Here is a 19,189-nt window from a genome sequence, read left to right as displayed (position 1 = left end):
AGTAGAACCTCTATAATTTGTAGCTTACGGGACCAAGCGTTGAACACAAATTTTGGTGGGTGACATATATCAAGCTCTGCAATATCAATATATTATATATCAGGCTCTGCAATATCATGGCTGATAGAACAAAATCCGAAGAAATGTATTTTTTTTTTTTTTTTTTAAGATTACGTCCTAAAGACTCCAGTCATGGAGTATAAGACAAGTCATGCTATTACATAATGATTCTAACACTAAGTAGTTCAACCTAGTTTAGGTTTGAAAGGAATTCTTGTACACTATAAAAAGCTCTATCAACTAAATATTTTTTAATTTGTTTTTTGAAAATCTTCAAATCATCATTACTTTTCAAGATTTGAGGTAGCTTGTTATAAAATTTCCTACCAATATAATCTGGTTTTTGTTCAAATAACCTACTATTGTGACCCATTATATGATAATCTGCTCTGTTTCGCGTATTATACTCATAAACATCTGAATCTATTATATCTATTAGTCTTTCAACAAGGGATACTATTGCAGTCTTAGTAGATTTCCCTTTCTGGAACCCATGCTGTTCATCACATATGAAATTAATTTCTTCCAGGTGCATCAATAGCCTATTTAAAACTACTCTTTCAAAAATTTTACTTATTACATTTAGAATACTAATGGGTCTATAATTTTCAACTCTTTCAGAATCACCGCTCTTGAAAATTGGCAAAATTTTTCCTTGTTTCAGATCATCAGGGAAAATACCCTGCTCTAGTGAAGTATTAAGGAGATGCAATAAAGGGTCCAGTAATTCATTTCCACATTCTTTTAAAATTTTGCTTGAGACCCCATCCAATCCTACTGTTTTTTTGTTATTCAAATTTTTTATTATTCTTGACAACTCATCTCTTGATAATGGATGAAATTTAAATACCTTTTCAATTGGCTCAGCATTTAATGTAGTTGTATTATAAGTATTAGTGTTCAGTGACTTTTGGAGATTATATGCAACCTGTTGATAATACTTATTGAAAAAGTTACAAATGTCTACACTATCATCCATATAATTTCCATGTTCATCGATTATCCTAGGGACATTAGTAACTGTATCTTTTTGAGCTGCTCTCCTATTTCTATTAATTACCTCCCAAACAGCAGAGTTAAAATTGGTACTAGTTGTTAATATTTCAGCTGTTTTCTTACACTTAGCTTTCCTCACTTCTTTTGCATAGTTTTTCTTTAGACATTTGTATTTGACTTCACTCGGAACATCCCTCACTAATTTAAATTCCTCATAAGCTTCCCTAACAATATTTCTTTGAGTAAGAATATCTTCAGTTATCCATTCATCTACTTTGTTTAATTTACTTTTTACTTTGACTTTTTTTATTGGACAGCTTACACTAATGTGAAATCTTAGAGTATCAATGAATTGCTTATATTTGTCATTTAGGTTACAACTGTTATAAACACTACTCCAATTTCCTTGAAGCAGTTCCTGCTTCAAACAATTTATATTTCCTAGCTCATATTGCTGAATTTCTTTCACAAAAGTTTTTTTTCTGCTTGGATTCTGGCCCTGCAACTTAACATCTAAAATTTGATAGTTATGATCTGATAGATCTGAGCTACCTAACCTGACATTACAACCTTCTATATTTGTGAGGATATTATCAATAATTGTCTGTGAAGTTCGAGTTACTCTTGTATATTCGTGGACCTTAATTTCTAAATTATTCATATTGATAATATCCCTAATATCCTCTGTTTTTTTGGTAGAGAGTTAGTGGGGAGGATATTTTTAATATTCTTTCCGAAGAATGGACATTGATATGTCCAAAGCTCCGCCAATTTATGTAGATGCATAACAATATGATTATTATCTATAGTTATTATATTACAAACTGCTTTTTCATATCATATACAGTTCAATAATTATTTTCTTAGTCTATATTATGTAAATTCATCTATAATTTTGCTGTATTGTAAGCTATTGTATATAAGTGTATAAGCCAGTATATATTGTAATCTACATAAATAAAGTACTCAATCAATCAATCAATCAATCAATCAATCAATCATTTTATCCTGCCTGGCAAAATCGGTATTGAAATCTCCTACTACTATAACATTTGTGAAACGAGCGGTTGTAATTTCCAAAAGTGTATGGAGCAGCTCACAAAATTTTTGCCAGTCTCCATTTGGTGACCTATAGATACCTAACACTGCTACCTCAAATCGATCATCAATTTTTAACCTTAGTCCCGTCACCTCTGAATCCATCTCAACAGAAAATCTCTTAACAAAATCCAGTTCATAAGTTTGGGTATGTTTAGCATTGCTAGTGAATATACATACACCACCACTTCTATGAGCTATTCTACAAAATTCTGATCTCAGTGAATAGCCTGGAATCCTAACTTGATTTATTTCCTTTATTTTTAAGCCATGCTCTGTTAAAATAACAATGTCAGGATCCTCCTGTTTAAGAAATACTTCTAATCTGTCAATTTTGTTGCGAAGATACTGAATATTTTGATGATAAATACTAAAAACCTTACCATCTTGTGCTACTCTATCTCTAGCATTTGTAGCTATTTCCCTTTCCCTGTTTTGAGCAAATTTACTAAAAAATCGTTATTTGTTTTTTTGACTGTTTTTAAACCAGAGGATTGCAAACGGCTTTCAATCAGCTCTGCCAATCTATTACAAAAGATTACTTTGCCAGATCGATTTAGATGCAACCCATTATTAGTGAAGTTATGTCTTTTCAGCCTTTCATTTAGAAAACAAATCCCCAGTTGTTTAGAATTCTTATTTTTTAGGCTGTTGATTGTATTATGGATTGATTTGTTTGTCGAATTGATTGCTTCATTTAATTCTGGCCTATCAAACCTATTAGGAATAGTACTTATTATTAAGTTTGTTTTTTTGCTGAGTGGCACAATTTCCTTGATTTTTTCTGTTACTTGAGGAAGATGATTCAAGTTAGGTTCATTTATATTATTTGAGCCACCCAGTACAATTAGATAGTCATTTTCATCAAAGTCTTTAGTTTGTTTCCTAGCTGACTCTACAACTGCATTAATTGATGCACTTGGCTTGAAAAAACATTGGACATCAAATTTATTTTTCAATCTTTTATCAAGGAGATCACTGCAATCACGTCCATGACTGGACGTCAGTAGCAGAACTCTCCCTTTCCTATCTTTATTTCCCTCAGCTATATTTTTGGTTGCTGTCTTCAAAACCTCACTGTACGTTTTATTTCGACCATTTTCAGAGCATTTCCCATCATTTAGGTTAGATTCTATTTTTTTGCATTTGGATGGAGGTTCTATCATACATTCAGCATTATCAAATTTAGATTTTAGTTTCTTTATTTCCTCCGACATTAGACTACATTGATTTTTTAGATTTAGTATTTCTTTTTTATGGTCTTCATCTTGTAATTTTATAATCAGTTCCAAAGATTTAATTTCTTCTACCATCCCTAACCTTTCTTCCTCAGACGTTTTTAGAGTTACTTCTAATTGGTTTTTTAAATTAGTGTGGCTACTTTGTAGTTGAGCAACTTTTTCGGCTAAAGTAGTTTGAGGAACTGGGGTTTTTGGTTTTGGCGTTTTTGAATTTTGGTTTTGGGAACGCGTAAGTACTCCCGCTATGTGTACATTTCTATTAATAACCTTCGGTGTTCTACTTGAGCTCATCTTTCCCTTTCCTATCTTTATTTCCCTCAGCTATATTTTTGGTTGCTGTCTTCAAAACCTCACTGTACGTTTTATTTCGACCATTTTCAGAGCATTCCTATCTAAGAAATTATATTACTTGCAATAATAATAATTGATTTATAAATGATAGGATTTTAATTTGGTTATAATTTTAGTCAAGTAAACTATCTATGTTTATTTTTTAATCTGGAAAACCTAACCTCAAAATAACCTCTAAACGATGTTTGGCTTATAAAATAGAATTAAGAATTAAAATCTAAAACAAAATGATAAAACGTGATCAAGAAACAATTAATAATAAAATTAATACAAAATTTGTACTTATCCGTGACTATTTATAACACAAAATCTTCCAAAACCCAGGAGCGAAATTATGTATGACTTTCATTCACAACCTCAAGGTCATACCATGACCAGTATCATGGATACTGATCCCATCATCACTTATATAATTCATAGTATAGCCTCTATGAATGGATATTAGGAAATATTGTTATAAATATCAATTTGACATACTTGTAAAAGATTTCAGAGATCATGATTACCTGTTCATGAGCGAGTTCTTTAACCCAGGGTGTCTCTAGCTATATTATTATATGTGAATCAATAGAGCTTTCAATGAACTCATAACTGGAGTAATCAGTGTTACAATGGCATATTAGTGTAGACTATTTATCTTTATGGGAATACTAATTACAGTGTTTTTGATGGCAAAACTATGAGTTATCGAGAGATTTCAGTGTACTCACTAATCTTGATAATTCAACTATGAAGTGAAGTTATTTTTGTTTTGTGTCAAGAAATTCACTAACAGCTCTATTATTTATGCTTCAAGTAACTGCAGAAAAGAGAGACAACAAAATAGGAATGATATTATTAAGAATTATACAGTTACAAGATAAGTCATCACCTGATATAACTACTAAGAGAGATAGAAATGAGTGATAGGTTTCAGAAATAAATTGTCAATGGTCTTGTTAAGAATAGCCAACACTTGGGGATTCATCAAACAATGGCCATTGTTTGAATAAAACAAGACAGCTCTGCATAGTACAGTCCATCCAAGAAGTGTAAACTAACCGTCTTGTTTTGGAAGTGTCAGAGATTCGATGTGTCCTACTTTGTCGTTTCTGTACGAATGTAAAAGTGTCCGGTTTTGGCGCCTAACGCACACGCCAATTCCAGACTCTTTCAAAACAGTCTTTCCCTGTCGCTGGCGTACGGTGTCGATGGATGAGATAGTCGCTGTTCACTCCTGTCAGGTTCTGGGTGTGTCGGAGGACTAAGGTGGCGCGTACCCGTTCCGTTCGACCACTTCATCACTGGTGTTGACGGGTGTTGGCAGTGGGGTGGAAGAGCGTGATTATACCATAAAAATGTAAAAAAATGTAAACTTCAGGCGCTCATATAAGAAGTAATGATAGAAAAAGAAATGTTTTTCTGAGAGAACTTTTTTATTTTGATAGCTTGATAGTATCAAAATTAAAAAACTTTAAAAAATATCACCAGTGGAATGTTTTTTTAGCCTTTGCACAGCCTTAAGGAAGCCACACACGTATTATCTAAGCATCTCGAAGTTATTACATTGTTTGTTGTAGAGCGAAATGCCTTCCTATAGCAATATCCCTTGAAAATGATACCAGGTTTACCTTTTGTATTTTAAAAGAAACAGGAATGCCATTCATTTCCAGGTTGATTGTCTAATGTAATCAGTAATACCGTGGAGTAAAGATATTTAAATTATAGTATAATTTGTAATACGATGAAGAAACATAGAAGCAACAGTATGGCAAAGAGAAACAGATGCAGTACTAGATATATAGCCTACAGCTCTCATATATAGACAGATATATAGTTCAAAGTCGATAGATAACGTCTACATATGACAACGCTATAGTGTTAGCAAACTACACATGCCAAAAACACCGGCATGTTAGATTGTGATGCTAGTTCTTCAAAGCAAGTTGAGTCACCTCTATTATTATTGATAACCAGAAATGTTATGATTAAATTTCAATTCAATTTATTTTTCACACACACACACACACACAAGATAAATACAAATGAACACATGTAAAACAAGCAACAACAACAATTACGATATAACAAGTTGAAGAATAGTGGTGCACAAAAAAGGGGAAGGATTTGAAGGTGTCGTCCGATGAGCGATTTCCGATGAGTGATCCAGCAAAAAATAGTCCACTGAGCGATCAGCCAGATATCGTCAGTTAATCGGGACGACAGTTAATTATCAGGATCTGTTACAGAGGAAGGCTAAATGGGTAGTGTTAGTGTCTTGTGTATACTCGCAATACGATATATTGATGATAATGATTGAATCTGAACTTCAGAACCCACCACCTTCCATAAAAACGAATCATTTGTTGTGAAATAATAATTTTATCCAATGAACTGTTATCAATTTGAACTGTAATCAGGATTGAAGGGTATTCAAACTATGGTTAACCATGTACTAGGAAAACCTTTAATCCTTGAGAAGGTGGAAAAAGTATCAGGAAAAGTGAATAGACGGTAGGTATGAAAGGATGGGATGGTGGAAAAAGAATATGGAAAAAACGATAGGATCAGGTGGTATTTCATCTTCAAATCAAAGACATATTTTTAAGATATTTATCTGTTATGGAACCATTGTTATCTAACGGATTAATATTTAAATCACCAACTACCACTACTTCACCCGCTGTAAGACGATTGAGAATATTGGAAAATAAATAAATATCATACCCATCCACCTATACAAGCTAAGAATCGACAGATTATTACTTGTTCTCAATTCAGCCTGCAACTGAATCCTGATCCGCTGCCACTATTTTGCAGTTCAATCTGACTACATCAACATTATATCTAACTAAAACCAAAATTGCAGATGTTATAAAAGGAATTTCCACATTCAATATGGTTACTATATCCTTGAAATGAGTACAAGGTCGCGTCTTTTGTAATCGAGAAGAAACTGAAATGTGATAAGAAGCTTGATAAAATTATATTTTATTCAATTAATTTAGCACTGCTCATCAAAACAATTGAAAAACTATAATACTACAGAATAAGCTCATTGAATATTCAGCTTACACTATTGATAATCAGAAGAGGGATAGAAAAACAGTCGTACCTCTTAAGATTGTATTATCGTTTTTCAAGAAATAATAGTTCAGGATAAAAGTATAGCAATAAATGTAAGAATTAATGAATAACTGATAAGTTAAAAGGCTCTAATGCTTCTCCAATGTTATCGCTATAGTCCTTATAGTTCTTATCCAACAACTATACTCTGGAAATACATTACAATTAGCTCGTCAAATCACAAATCATGAAACACATATAACCATTAATCCAAACTCACTCTCCTTATATCAAGAAATTCGAGAAGAGCATGCTCCTTACTCAAACTCAAGAATAATAATAATCAATGAGAACTCAAAATAAGTATATAATTCATCAAATAGAAAATGAGAAAAAATGTGTTATCCACTTGCAAAATAGTTAAGGAAAAAATAGCTTGATATGAATTCATTCAGTATCGACTAGGAACCTGCTAAGATATATCTGATAACAATAATTGATATAAAAGTATTGTATCAAAGAAAATCTGATATCCCATCCATTCATCCCAAAAAAGAATTGCAATAGAAAGAACTAGATAGAGTATTAAACAGTTAGAAATAAAATAAAAAGCATGATCCTCATTATAAGGTCATGCACCTCACAAAGTTTGTCATTTGTATTTTCGACGATAATTGGAGTTCCGTTCACCTCCTTCCGAATTCGAATGCGCCCCACTCTCACGTGTCCCTAATAGAACCGTTCTTTTTGAGTTGACTTACCATACCAAGAAGTTTTTGTCGAGTAGCAGTGAGGCTTCGGTTGATGTATATGGCACCCTGACCCTCGAGTCGTGCACCTGCTGCCTCCTGAGGACTGCACACTTCTCCCTCCGCTCCTTCAGTTCCTTCAACACCCTGAATCTCTAGTGTATTCCTTCTCGAATACTGTTCCTGCTCAACCATAATTATATACGCTCCTCAGCCACTAGTAGCTTATGAATTTCGTCCAGTTCGTTATTGTACGATTTAATAAGCACCTCCTGATTATCGATTATTTGATTTTATTTAAAATCTTACTAATTTCTTTCTGCCTTTTCTGACTAGTCGTTTCGATAACTCTAATTGACTCAATGCTGTCGGTTCATACTTCAAGCCGAACTACATTCTGATCCTTATTAACCTTAACTGATGTAGAGTTTGTTGAAAATTTAGTAAAGGATGTTTTTTGTACACTCAAGGCATAACTAAGTTGACCCTTTTATGAATTGTAAGTAATCTGGATTAATGTTGAGGAAGGCGATATGAAAATATGAAGTGCATTCAATGCAGCACAGTTTTTCTATATTATGACTCATCGTTTGCTTTCATTAGCCACACTAACTCATTAAAAAATACAGTTGATCCGAAATAAGTTATATTTAGTTAACTCACTACAAACACTCCAAAGCAGGTTAAACTGATTTAGCATTCCATAGGGCAAAACTAGGATCAAATCATTACTGAGAGATCATAACAGAGTTGAAAACAATACTACCGTCTCGTCCAAGTTCCGATTGTAAACTCAATGAGAGGTTATCAACACTCTCTCTATAGGCCTACTCCAGCTCAACACCATTCAACCTCAACATTGGAACATTCTGAGTTCTGAATCGGTTATAAGCCACAATGATACTCTGAGTCTCACGTTCATTCAGTTTTAGTCCATGATTTAGTTTTAGTCCATGATTAGCCCAGCTACTTATAGCATTAATGTCAGAATTCATCAGCTCCACAAATAAATCAGAGTCACCTGTAGAAGAATATTGATAGATCTGAGGGTCATAAGCATAAAGATGTAATTTTCAGTGACATCATCAATGTATAGAGAGAACAGAAGATGCCCAAGAACAGAGCCTTGCGGGACTCCTCGAGTGACATTTCTCCAAGAAGAGATCTTATTATTGACCCTGACACTCTGTAGGCGATTCGACAAGTAATACTCAATCCATCCAACACAACCCTATCCAAAACAAAGATTTCTCAATTTCAGAAGGAGGAGGGGATGATGAGTACCCATGATTACTCTCATTGTACCAGCTTCAGTTACAGGAGAAAAAGAAAGCTGCTGGACAAGAGCTTCATTAGGTGCTGCTCCATTCAAGTGGTCGTGAGCACCAGACAGGAAAATAGGGTTAATGGTAAAGTTATTATTGATATAATCTAAATGGAAAGGAATATTATGATAAACATAAGTGATTTACCAATACCCAAGTTTTTACATTTTTACCACACTTTTCTATTAGGCTGCTTATGAGGAAAAGAGTGGTAATAGAACCTGACTTTTGCATTTCTAATCTCTTGCATAGTTTTGTTTCAAAGCCGTTTATATCCTGCCATATCAGCCACAAATTTTGCCTTTGGTTCTACGAAAAACAGAGTTTCTAATCTTCTGTAACCTACGAGTTTCCTGGCTGAACCGGGAGGAAGGCTCTTCATTTACTATCTTCGTAACAATGGGAGCATGTCTGTCATACAAGAGAAGTTGAAAACTTTTTAACCTGTCAACCATGTCCTCAACATTATCTGAGAATGACTTCATGCCAAGGGATAGAGGCAGCATCAAACATAAGAGCACTCATATCCAAGCATCTATAATTTCTATGTGATGAACTCCTGCTTCGGTCTCAACGGATGCAGTCTGTAGGTACAGAGTATGACATGTCACTACAATGCCTGTAGTGAGTCATTACATTCAACATAGATCCTTCGAATTCAGCTAGTGATCTAATATCAGGAGCTTTATAACAAACACATTCTTGCACATGCACACCAATTACGGAGACATCCAAAAACATGAATTCAGATTCATTTGCCATTTATTTTATGAATTTATTCTTATGGCTTTTATCGGCAGAGAGATCCTTTCGGATGATCTGCCTTGCCGTATTACCTACCCAATGTCATTTCCTATCAACACTTAAGTTAATAGGTTATGTATTGAGTTCTTCATGTTTTCTCACTAGAAATTGCACTTTAACTTCCTGAGTTTTCATTTTATACAGTTTAATATCAAGAAAACTATGTTCAAACACAAATCCACATTCAAAAAGCAAACAAATATAAAATTTTGATGATAATATTGAACTGAAAATTTCACATTACAAATTTCTCCATGGCAACCAAAAACATTGAATTATCATGTTAAACAGGAACAGGTAGATGAGTTTTCAAATAAACCGCAACACCATCACCTCCCTTATGTAAACGGTTAAGCCTAAACTTGGCTTTAGCCAAGTTTCCGATACAAAGTCCTCATCAATCAAATGAGTACATAAATGTGATACAAAATCGACTGGGCATTTACGTGAGTCATCTTCAGCAAGCCAGAGCAATGTGAGAGATCATAAGTCGCCTGAGATAACGGAACCCAACGGCCCGGGGAGACACTGTCAGGGACGACGGCGACACGTCGCGAGGGAGAAGGCAAACACAACTGGCATAGCGAGCTAAACATACATCCACTCAAGCATTCACAATTATTGGAAAAAATCGTGGAACACAATAAAAGTGAATAGTCGAGGGGCTATATCAAGTCATTTGACTCCCATATAGGCTGAGAATGATATTAATAATTAGTGAGTATCAAGCCTCCAGTGCTTCAGAAACGCGTGCTATGGAGGATTCAAGTAGATTCATACTGTGAATATTCCTAGCCTTCATGACTGGAAATGATTATGATTGATAGATTGAATAATAAATTGTAGATGATGACTATGACTAAGACTTTATTGTCGATATGGTAGGCCTATACAAGAACCGGGAGACCTGTGTAGCACACACGGCCAGGCCTTTTTTGAGGCCGCACTCAATGTGTTAAGATTTTCTTTTAATTTTTCGTTTCAGACAAGGCTTAGTAAATGAATAAGCATACAATGTGTAGAATAATTCAATTTTTTGTTATTAAATAGAATGACTAGCAGTCAATTTTTTTCAATAAATGAATTTATTCACCTACTGTGACAACGTGATCTTTCGGCAGGTCCACCATCTTCATTTTCATGGTTGTACTCATAGACCTGGTTGTTTATAGTATTCATAGACATGAATGGCGGACCTGTCAAAAGATCTCGTCACAGTAAGTAAATAAATTCATTTATTGGAGAAATTTTACTGCTAGTCGTTCTATTTAATAACAAAAAGTGATTCAATAAGCAGTTCGTGATGGATAAAAGAATTTAAATATGTAAAGTAAGAATGGGCACTACAGAGATACAGAAATTAGAAGTCATACTGGTGGATTCTTTCTCTAAGATTATAGTGAGATTCAAATTACCTTGATGGTGGATTCAGGCAGACCTAGTTGTGCAGCGAGCTCACACCTCCTTGGTCTGGACACGTAATTCTCCTTGTAGAACTCCTTCTCGAGGCGAGCCAGCTGGTCTCTGGTGAACGCTGTTCTGTAGCGGCGAATGCTCTGCTCCGAAGCACACCCCTCTGAAATCAATCACCATTTTCAACAATTGAATCTAACTCAACTTGAAGTAAAAAATAATGGTTCGCATTATTCAGTGACGAGTATGAAGTATGAAGGGATCATTCTATCCTACTCAATTGAACACCGTTATTGGAGATGTTGAAGCTGCCTAGTTGATGTAGAGACAACTGATTATGATCTATTCATTTATTGAATAAAACATGATGATGTCATGAGCATTAGAACTCGAGTCTTTTTGTGAATAAATCTAGATAGGTCAAGTAGATGAGACGAGCGTATTGTGATTTAAAACATACTTAGATTTGTGAGACATGTCATCCTATGATTTATTTCATTATGAAACAATAAAGATTACAACGACAATCCTATCATATTAAGAAGGAATAATACGAATAACTCTGAATCAGTAACTTGTCACCTCCCAAAAATAGTAGTGAAATCGTGATCCCGTGACTACAAATTATCGAGATTTTACTGTAATTATATATTATTTACTAATGGATTCTATTATTATTTTTTGTTCATGTTGACTTGTTGATAATAATTCTATATGCTTCAAACTTCAAAAGAATTTCAACATTTTCATTCTCAATAACCATACTGTTGTTTCCGGGCATGGGTTAGAAGCTTTGGCTTTTAGGGGGGAATTATTTTGTCCGGGGAAAACATAGCATCCGCTTTAACAAACAAGACACCAATAGGATTCGACTAAAACCATAATCAATAGAATTCATCATCCAAAACACTTGAAAAAATCAACACTCATTGATGAGAAAAGTGAAGTAAGTTAGAATAGTATAGAAATAGTGAAGGAGCGGAAAAATTATACCGATATTTAACATATTATAACATATTAAACCAGTGTGTGAAGTTTTAATTTCTAATCCTGAACAGGATTTTATTCATCAAGAATTATTGGACTTATTTTAAAGAACTGAAATTAACCAACACATTCTTTCCTATAGTCAGCCAATACCAATCTTGATTAATATTTTTCACAATAAATATTCTTTCAATGGATAATGTCTTGATCCAATTTTTTATCAAAAGAAGCGTTCGAGTATCAATGATTCACTAATTCACTCTCATAATGATTAACATCTTAAAACATCTCTTTGGAAATTAATTCACTGATTCATCTCTAGGAATAAAAAGTGGTTGTCCTAGGAGGCGAAAACACGGCAAGCGCCATGCTATCGACTCGGATGTCATTAATTTTATCCTATGTTTATGTTTATTCTGACCAGGTGTATTAGTCAATGGTTTGTTTTTGTTATTTGTCTTTATTATCTGAAATTATTAAAAAATCCATATAATACCAACATTTCGTCAATCGAAAACAGAAACCTAACACAGCCTTCAACCTTTGAAACATAATTGAACAGAACCTTCTAGGTTATGCTCATCTTACCTTATAGGGTAGATGAACTGAAATCCAAAATAACTGAGACCCTCCCATCGGCTCGACTACGTGTTTTGCTGACAGAGATTATTGTTATGAATCAGTTGTTTTGAATGTCTCAATAAATTCTGACCCATTTTATGTAAACAATTTCTAATCACATTGAATAACAAACCAAAAACTAATAAACAATATTTATGAACGCAAACTTATAAATCAACACGTTATCATTTGGTTTAATATATCAAATTATATTCTAACATCTTTCCTTTTTCGACCTTCTACTTGGTTTCAAACATCTTCTACTTGGTTTCATCTTCCTCTCAAAATCCTCAATGCTCTTCCGCAATTGGTCTTTACCACATAGGACCGTGGAGCATCTGCCTCATTAACCTGCTACTCCAGGCTCCAAAATTGTGTTCTACAATCTTGAATATAAATGGGCTGAATTGACATTATGAAAATAGCTGGCATGAAATAGCTGAGCTAACATAATGTCTCAATTGACTGGCTTTTGATTAGAAATATTTCAATTGCTCTTAGAACTGACTGGGTCTTCCTGTACGCACCCTTCAGACCGATTGTCGAAAACATTATAGATATTTCTTTCCAATAAACGATCTTAGTCGCAGAAATTATATAATTTCATGTTTCATTAAATTTAATTTCAATTCCAAATGCTTTCTTTCCGTTAGTTGGAGGTTTACAGTATAGATGGAATAGAGATTAGTCAAATGTAGATAGTTTTAAAACCCTCAAAGTCAAGATCTCTTTGGATTCTGTAATTCATAATATTGATAAATTGATGGATATTTTCCAGATGAAATAGATTCCATTCCATTACTTACATACTTGAACAATTCAAGAAAGATGTGTGATTTGGGATGAGAGAACCGAATAACATAACATCGATCTCGTCAAGTGAATATCAGAAAGCGTAAAACAAACATCAGATAACATGAAACAGCATGAAATATCACGGGAGGGTATTGGCATATCAAGACTAGATTACAAAGTTACTCATTATGTGGTCTCAAATTCAATGACAAGGTATTCCTAAGTTATAGAATCTAAGGTATAGAACATCCTAGTTTTCAATATCTCCTTCACATTTTTCTCAGACATATCTTCAAGAAGGTTTCTAATCAAGAAGGGCAATTTATTTAACAGTACGAGCTGTTGATATCTATAAATTTGTAGAACTTGTGAAGTATTATGGCAGGCTTTAGCAAATGGAACATTTTCCTGGTATCATGTTTATGAGATTCATGTTGTTAATAGAAACCACTTTGCTGCAAATGTACCTACATACTAGCAACACTGGCAAGTATGACCCTCATAATGCTGGAAATTTACATACTAGCAACCCTGGCGATTATGACCCTCATAATGCTGCAAATGTACATACTAGCCACCCTGGCAAGAAAGACCATCATGATGCTGCAAATGTACATACTAGCCACCCTGGCGATCATGACCCTCATAATGCTGCAAATGTACATACTAGCCACCCTGGCGAGAAAGACCATCATGATGCTGCAAATGTACATACTAGCCACCCTGGCGAGAAAGACCATCATGATGCTGCCCTGGCGAGAAAGACCATCATAATGCTGCAAATGTACATACTAGCCACCCTGGCGAGAAAGACCATCATGATGCTGCAAATGTACATACTAGCCATCCTGGTGAGAAAGACCATCATGATGCTGCAAATGTACATACTAGCCACCCTGGCGAGAAAGACCATCATGATGCTGCAAATGTACATACTAGCCACCCTGGTGAGAAAGACCATCATGATGCTGCAAATGTACATACTAGCCACCCTGGCGAGAAAGACCATCATGATGCTGCAAATGTACATACTAGCCACCCTGGCGATTATGACCCTCATAATGCTGGAAATGTACATACTAGCAACCCTGGCGATTATGACCCTCATAATGCTGCAAATGTACATACTAGCCACCCTGGCAAGAAAGACCATCATGATGCTGCAAATGTACATACTAGCCACCCTGGCGATTATGACCCTCATAATGCTGCAAATGTACATACTAGCCACCCTGGCGAGAAAGACCATCATGATGCTGCAAATGTACATACTAGCCACCCTGGTGAGAAAGACCATCATGATGCTGCAAATGTACATACTAGCCACCCTGGCGAGAAAGACCATCATGATGCTGCAAATGTACATACTAGCCACCCTGGCGAGAAAGACCATCATGATGCTGCAAATGTACATACTAGCCACCCTGGTGAGAAAGACCATCATGATGCTGCAAATGTACATACTAGCCACCCTGGCGAGAAAGACCATCATGATGCTGCAAATGTACATACTAGCCACCCTGGCGAGAAAGACCATCATAATGCTGCAATTGTACATACTAGCCACCCTGGCGAGAAAGACCATCATGATGCTGCAAATGTACATACTAGCCACCCTGGCGAGAAAGACCATCATTATGCTGCAAATGTACATACTAGCCACCCTGGCGAGAAAGACCATCATGATGCTGCAAATGTACATACTAGCCACCCTGGCGAGAAAGACCATCATGATGCTGCAAATGTACATACTAGCCACCCTGGCGAGAAAGACCATCATGATGCTGCAAATGTACATACTAGCCACCTTGGCAAGAAAGACCATCATGATGCTGCAAATGTACATACTAGCCACCTTGGCGAGAAAGACCATCATGATGCTGCAAATGTACATACTAGCCACCTGGCGAGAAAGACCATCATGATGCTGCAAATGTACATACTAGCCACCCTGGCGAGAAAGACCATCATGATGCTGCAAATGTACATACTAGCCACCCTGGCGAGAAAGACCATCATGATGCTGCAAATGTACATACTAGCCACCCTGGTGATTATGACCCTCATAATGCTGCAATTGTACATACTAGCCACTCTGGCGAGAAAGACCATCATGATGCTGCAAATGTACATACTAGCCACCCTGGTGAGAAAGACCATCATGATGCTGCAAATGTACATACTAGCCACCTGGCGAGAAAGACCATCATGATGCTGCAAATGTACATACTAGCCACCCTGGCGAGAAAGACCATCATGATGCTGCAAATGTACATACTAGCCACCCTGGCAAGAAAGACCATCATGATGCTGCAAATGTACATACTAGCCACCCTGGCGAGAAAGACCATCATGATGCTGCAAATGTACATACTAGCCACCCTGGTGAGAAAGACCATCATGATGCTGCAAATGTACATACTAGCCACCCTGGCGAGAAAGACCATCATGATGCTGCAAATGTACATACTAGCCATCCTGGCGAGAAAGACCATCATGATGCTGCAATTGTACATACTAGCCACCCTGGCGAGAAAGACCATCATTATGCTGCAAATGTACATACTAGCCACCCTGGCGAGAAAGACCATCATTATGCTGCAAATGTACATACTAGCCACCCTGGCGAGAAAGACCATCATGATGCTGCAAATGTACATACTAGCCACCCTGGTGAGAAAGACCATCATGATGCTGCAAATGTACATACTAGCCACCCTGGCGAGAAAAACCATCATGATGCTGCAAATGTACATACTAGTCACCTTGGCAAGAAAGACCATCATGATGCTGCAAATGTACATACTAGCCACCTTGGCGAGAAAGACCATCATGATGCTGCAAATGTACATACTAGCCACCCTGGCAAGAAAGACCATCATGATGCTGCAAATGTACATACTAGCCACCCTGGCGAGAAAGACCATCATGATGCTGCAAATGTACATACTAGCCACCCTGGCGATTATGACCCTCATAATGCTGCAATTGTACATACTAGCCACCCTGGCGATTATGACCCTCATAATGCTGGAAATGTACATACTAGCAACCCTGGCGATTATGACCCTCATAATGCTGCAAATGTACATACTAGCCACCCTGGCAAGAAAGACCATAATGATGCTGCAAATGTACATACTAGCCACCCTGGCGATTATGACCCTTATAATGCTGCAAATGTACATACTAGCCACCCTGGCGAGAAGGACCATCATGATGCTGCAAATGTACATACTAGCCACCCTGGTGAGAAAGACCATCATGATGCTGCAAATGTACATACTAGCCACCCTGGCGAGAAAGACCATCATGATGCTGCAAATGTACATACTAGCCACCCTGGCGAGTCCTGGCGAGAAAGACCATCATAATGCTGCAATGTACATACTAGCCACCCTGGCGAGAAAGACCATCATTATGCTGCAAATGTACATACTAGCCACCCTGGCGAAAAGACCATCATGATGCTGCAAATGTACATACTAGCCACCCTGGCGAGAGAGACCATCATGATGCTGCAAATGTACATACTAGCCACCCTGGCGAGAAAGACCATCATGATGCTGCAAATGTACATACTACCACCCTGGCGAGAAAGACCATCATGATGCTGCAAATGTACATACTAGCCACCTTGGCGAGAAAGACCATCATGATGCTGCAAATGTACATACTAGCCACCCTGGCGAGAAAGACCATCATGATGCTGCAAATGTACATACTACCCACCCTGGTGATTATGACCCTCATAATGCTGCAATTGCACATACTAGCCATTCTGGCGAGAAAGACCATCATAATGCTGCAAATGTACATACTAGCCACCCTGGCGAGAAAGACCAACATGATGCTGCAAATGTACATACTAGCCACCCTGGCGAGAAAGACCATCATGATGCTGCAAATGTACATACTAGCCACCCTGGCGAGAAAGACCATCATGATGCTGCAAATGTACATACTAGACACCCTGGCGAGGAAGACCATCATGATGCTGCAAATGTACATACTAGCCACCCTGGTGAGAAAGACCATCATGATGCTGCAAATGTACATACTAGCCACCTGGCGAGAAAGACCATCATGATGCTGCAATGTACATACTAGCCACCCTGGCGAAAAGACCATCATGATGCTGCGAATGTACATACTAGCCACCCTGGTGAGAAAGACCATCATGATGCTGCAAATGTACATACTAGCCATACTAGCCACCCTGGCGAGAAAAACCATCATGATGCTGCAAATGTACATACTAGCCACCTTGGCAAGAAAGACCATCATGATGCTGCAATGTACATACTAGCCATACTAGCCACCCTGGCGAGAAAGACCATCATGATGCTGCAAATGTACATACTAGCCACCCTGGTGATTATGACCCTCATAATGCTGCAAATGTACATACTAGCCACCCTGGCGAGAAAGACCATCATGATGCTGCAAATGTACATACTAGCCACCCTGGCGAGAAAGACCATCATGATGCTGCAAATGTACATACTAGCCACCCTGGCGAGGAAGACCATCATGATGCTGCAAATGTACATACTAGCCACCCTGGTGAGAAAGACCATCATGATGCTGCAAATGTACATACTAGCCACCCTGGCGAGAAAGACCATCATGATGCTGCAAATGTACATACTAGCCACCCTGGCGAGAAAGACCATCATGATGCTGCAAATGTACATACTAGCCATCCTGGTGAGAAAGACCATCATGATGCTGCAAATGTACATACTAGCCACCTTGGCGAGAAAGACCATCATGATGCTGCAAATGTACATACTAGCCACCCTGGCGAGGAAGACCATCATGATGCTGCAAATGTACATACTAGCCACCCTGGCGAGAAAGACCATCATGATGCTGCAAATGTACATACTAGCCACCCTGGCGATTATGACCCTCATAATGCTGCAATTGTACATACTAGCCACCCTGGCGAAGAAAGACCATCATGATGCTGCAAATGTACATACTAGCCACCCTGGCGAGAAAGACCATCATGATGCTGCGAATGTACATACTAGCCACCCTGGTGAGAAAGACCATCATGATGCTGCAAATGTAAATACTAGCCACCCTGGCGAGAAAGACATCATGATGCTGCAAATGTACATACTAGCCATTCTGGCGAGAAAGACCATCATAATGCTGCAATTGTACATACTAGCCACCCTGGCGAGAAGACCATCATGATGCTGCAAATGTACATACTAGCCACCCTGGCAGAAAGACCATCATGATGCTGCAAATGTACATACTAGCCACCTGGCGAGAAAGACCATCATGATGCTGCGAATGTACATACTAGCCACCCTGGTGAGAAAGACCATCATGATGCTGCAAATGTACATACTAGCCCCCTGGCGAGAAAGACCATCATGATGCTGCAATGTACATACTAGCCACCCTGGCAAGAAAGACCATCATGATGCTGCAAATGTACATACTAGCCACCTTGGCGAGAAAGACCATCATGATGCTGCAAATGTACATACTAGCCACCCTGGTGATTATGACCCTCATAATGCTGCAAATGTACATACTAGCCACTCTGGCGAGAAAGACCATCATGATGCTGCAAATGTACATACTAGCCACCCTGGCGAGAAAGACCATCATGATGCTGCAAATGTACATACTAGCCACCCTGGCGAGAAAGACCATCATGATGCTGCAAATGTACATACTA

General features: G+C 37.3%; 1 protein-coding gene across 1 annotated transcript in view; it reads right to left on the bottom strand.

Moving 5' to 3' along the window:
• Window positions 1-19,189, bottom strand: part of LOC111058729 (segmentation protein even-skipped) — a 67,276-nt gene that overhangs the window by 34,354 nt on the left and 13,733 nt on the right. Inside the window, exon 2 of the mRNA XM_039441339.1 lies at window positions 11,085-11,245. Within this exon, the coding sequence (XP_039297273.1) occupies window positions 11,085-11,245 (161 nt within the window). The remainder of the gene's footprint in view (window positions 1-11,084; window positions 11,246-19,189) is intronic.

The sequence above is a fragment of the Nilaparvata lugens genome, chromosome X, assembly GCF_014356525.2.
Source record: "Nilaparvata lugens isolate BPH chromosome X, ASM1435652v1, whole genome shotgun sequence".
Taxonomy (NCBI): Eukaryota; Metazoa; Arthropoda; class Insecta; order Hemiptera; family Delphacidae; genus Nilaparvata; species Nilaparvata lugens.
Note: the sequence above shows the minus strand (reverse complement) of the source record. Positions and strands in the feature narration are given on the sequence as shown.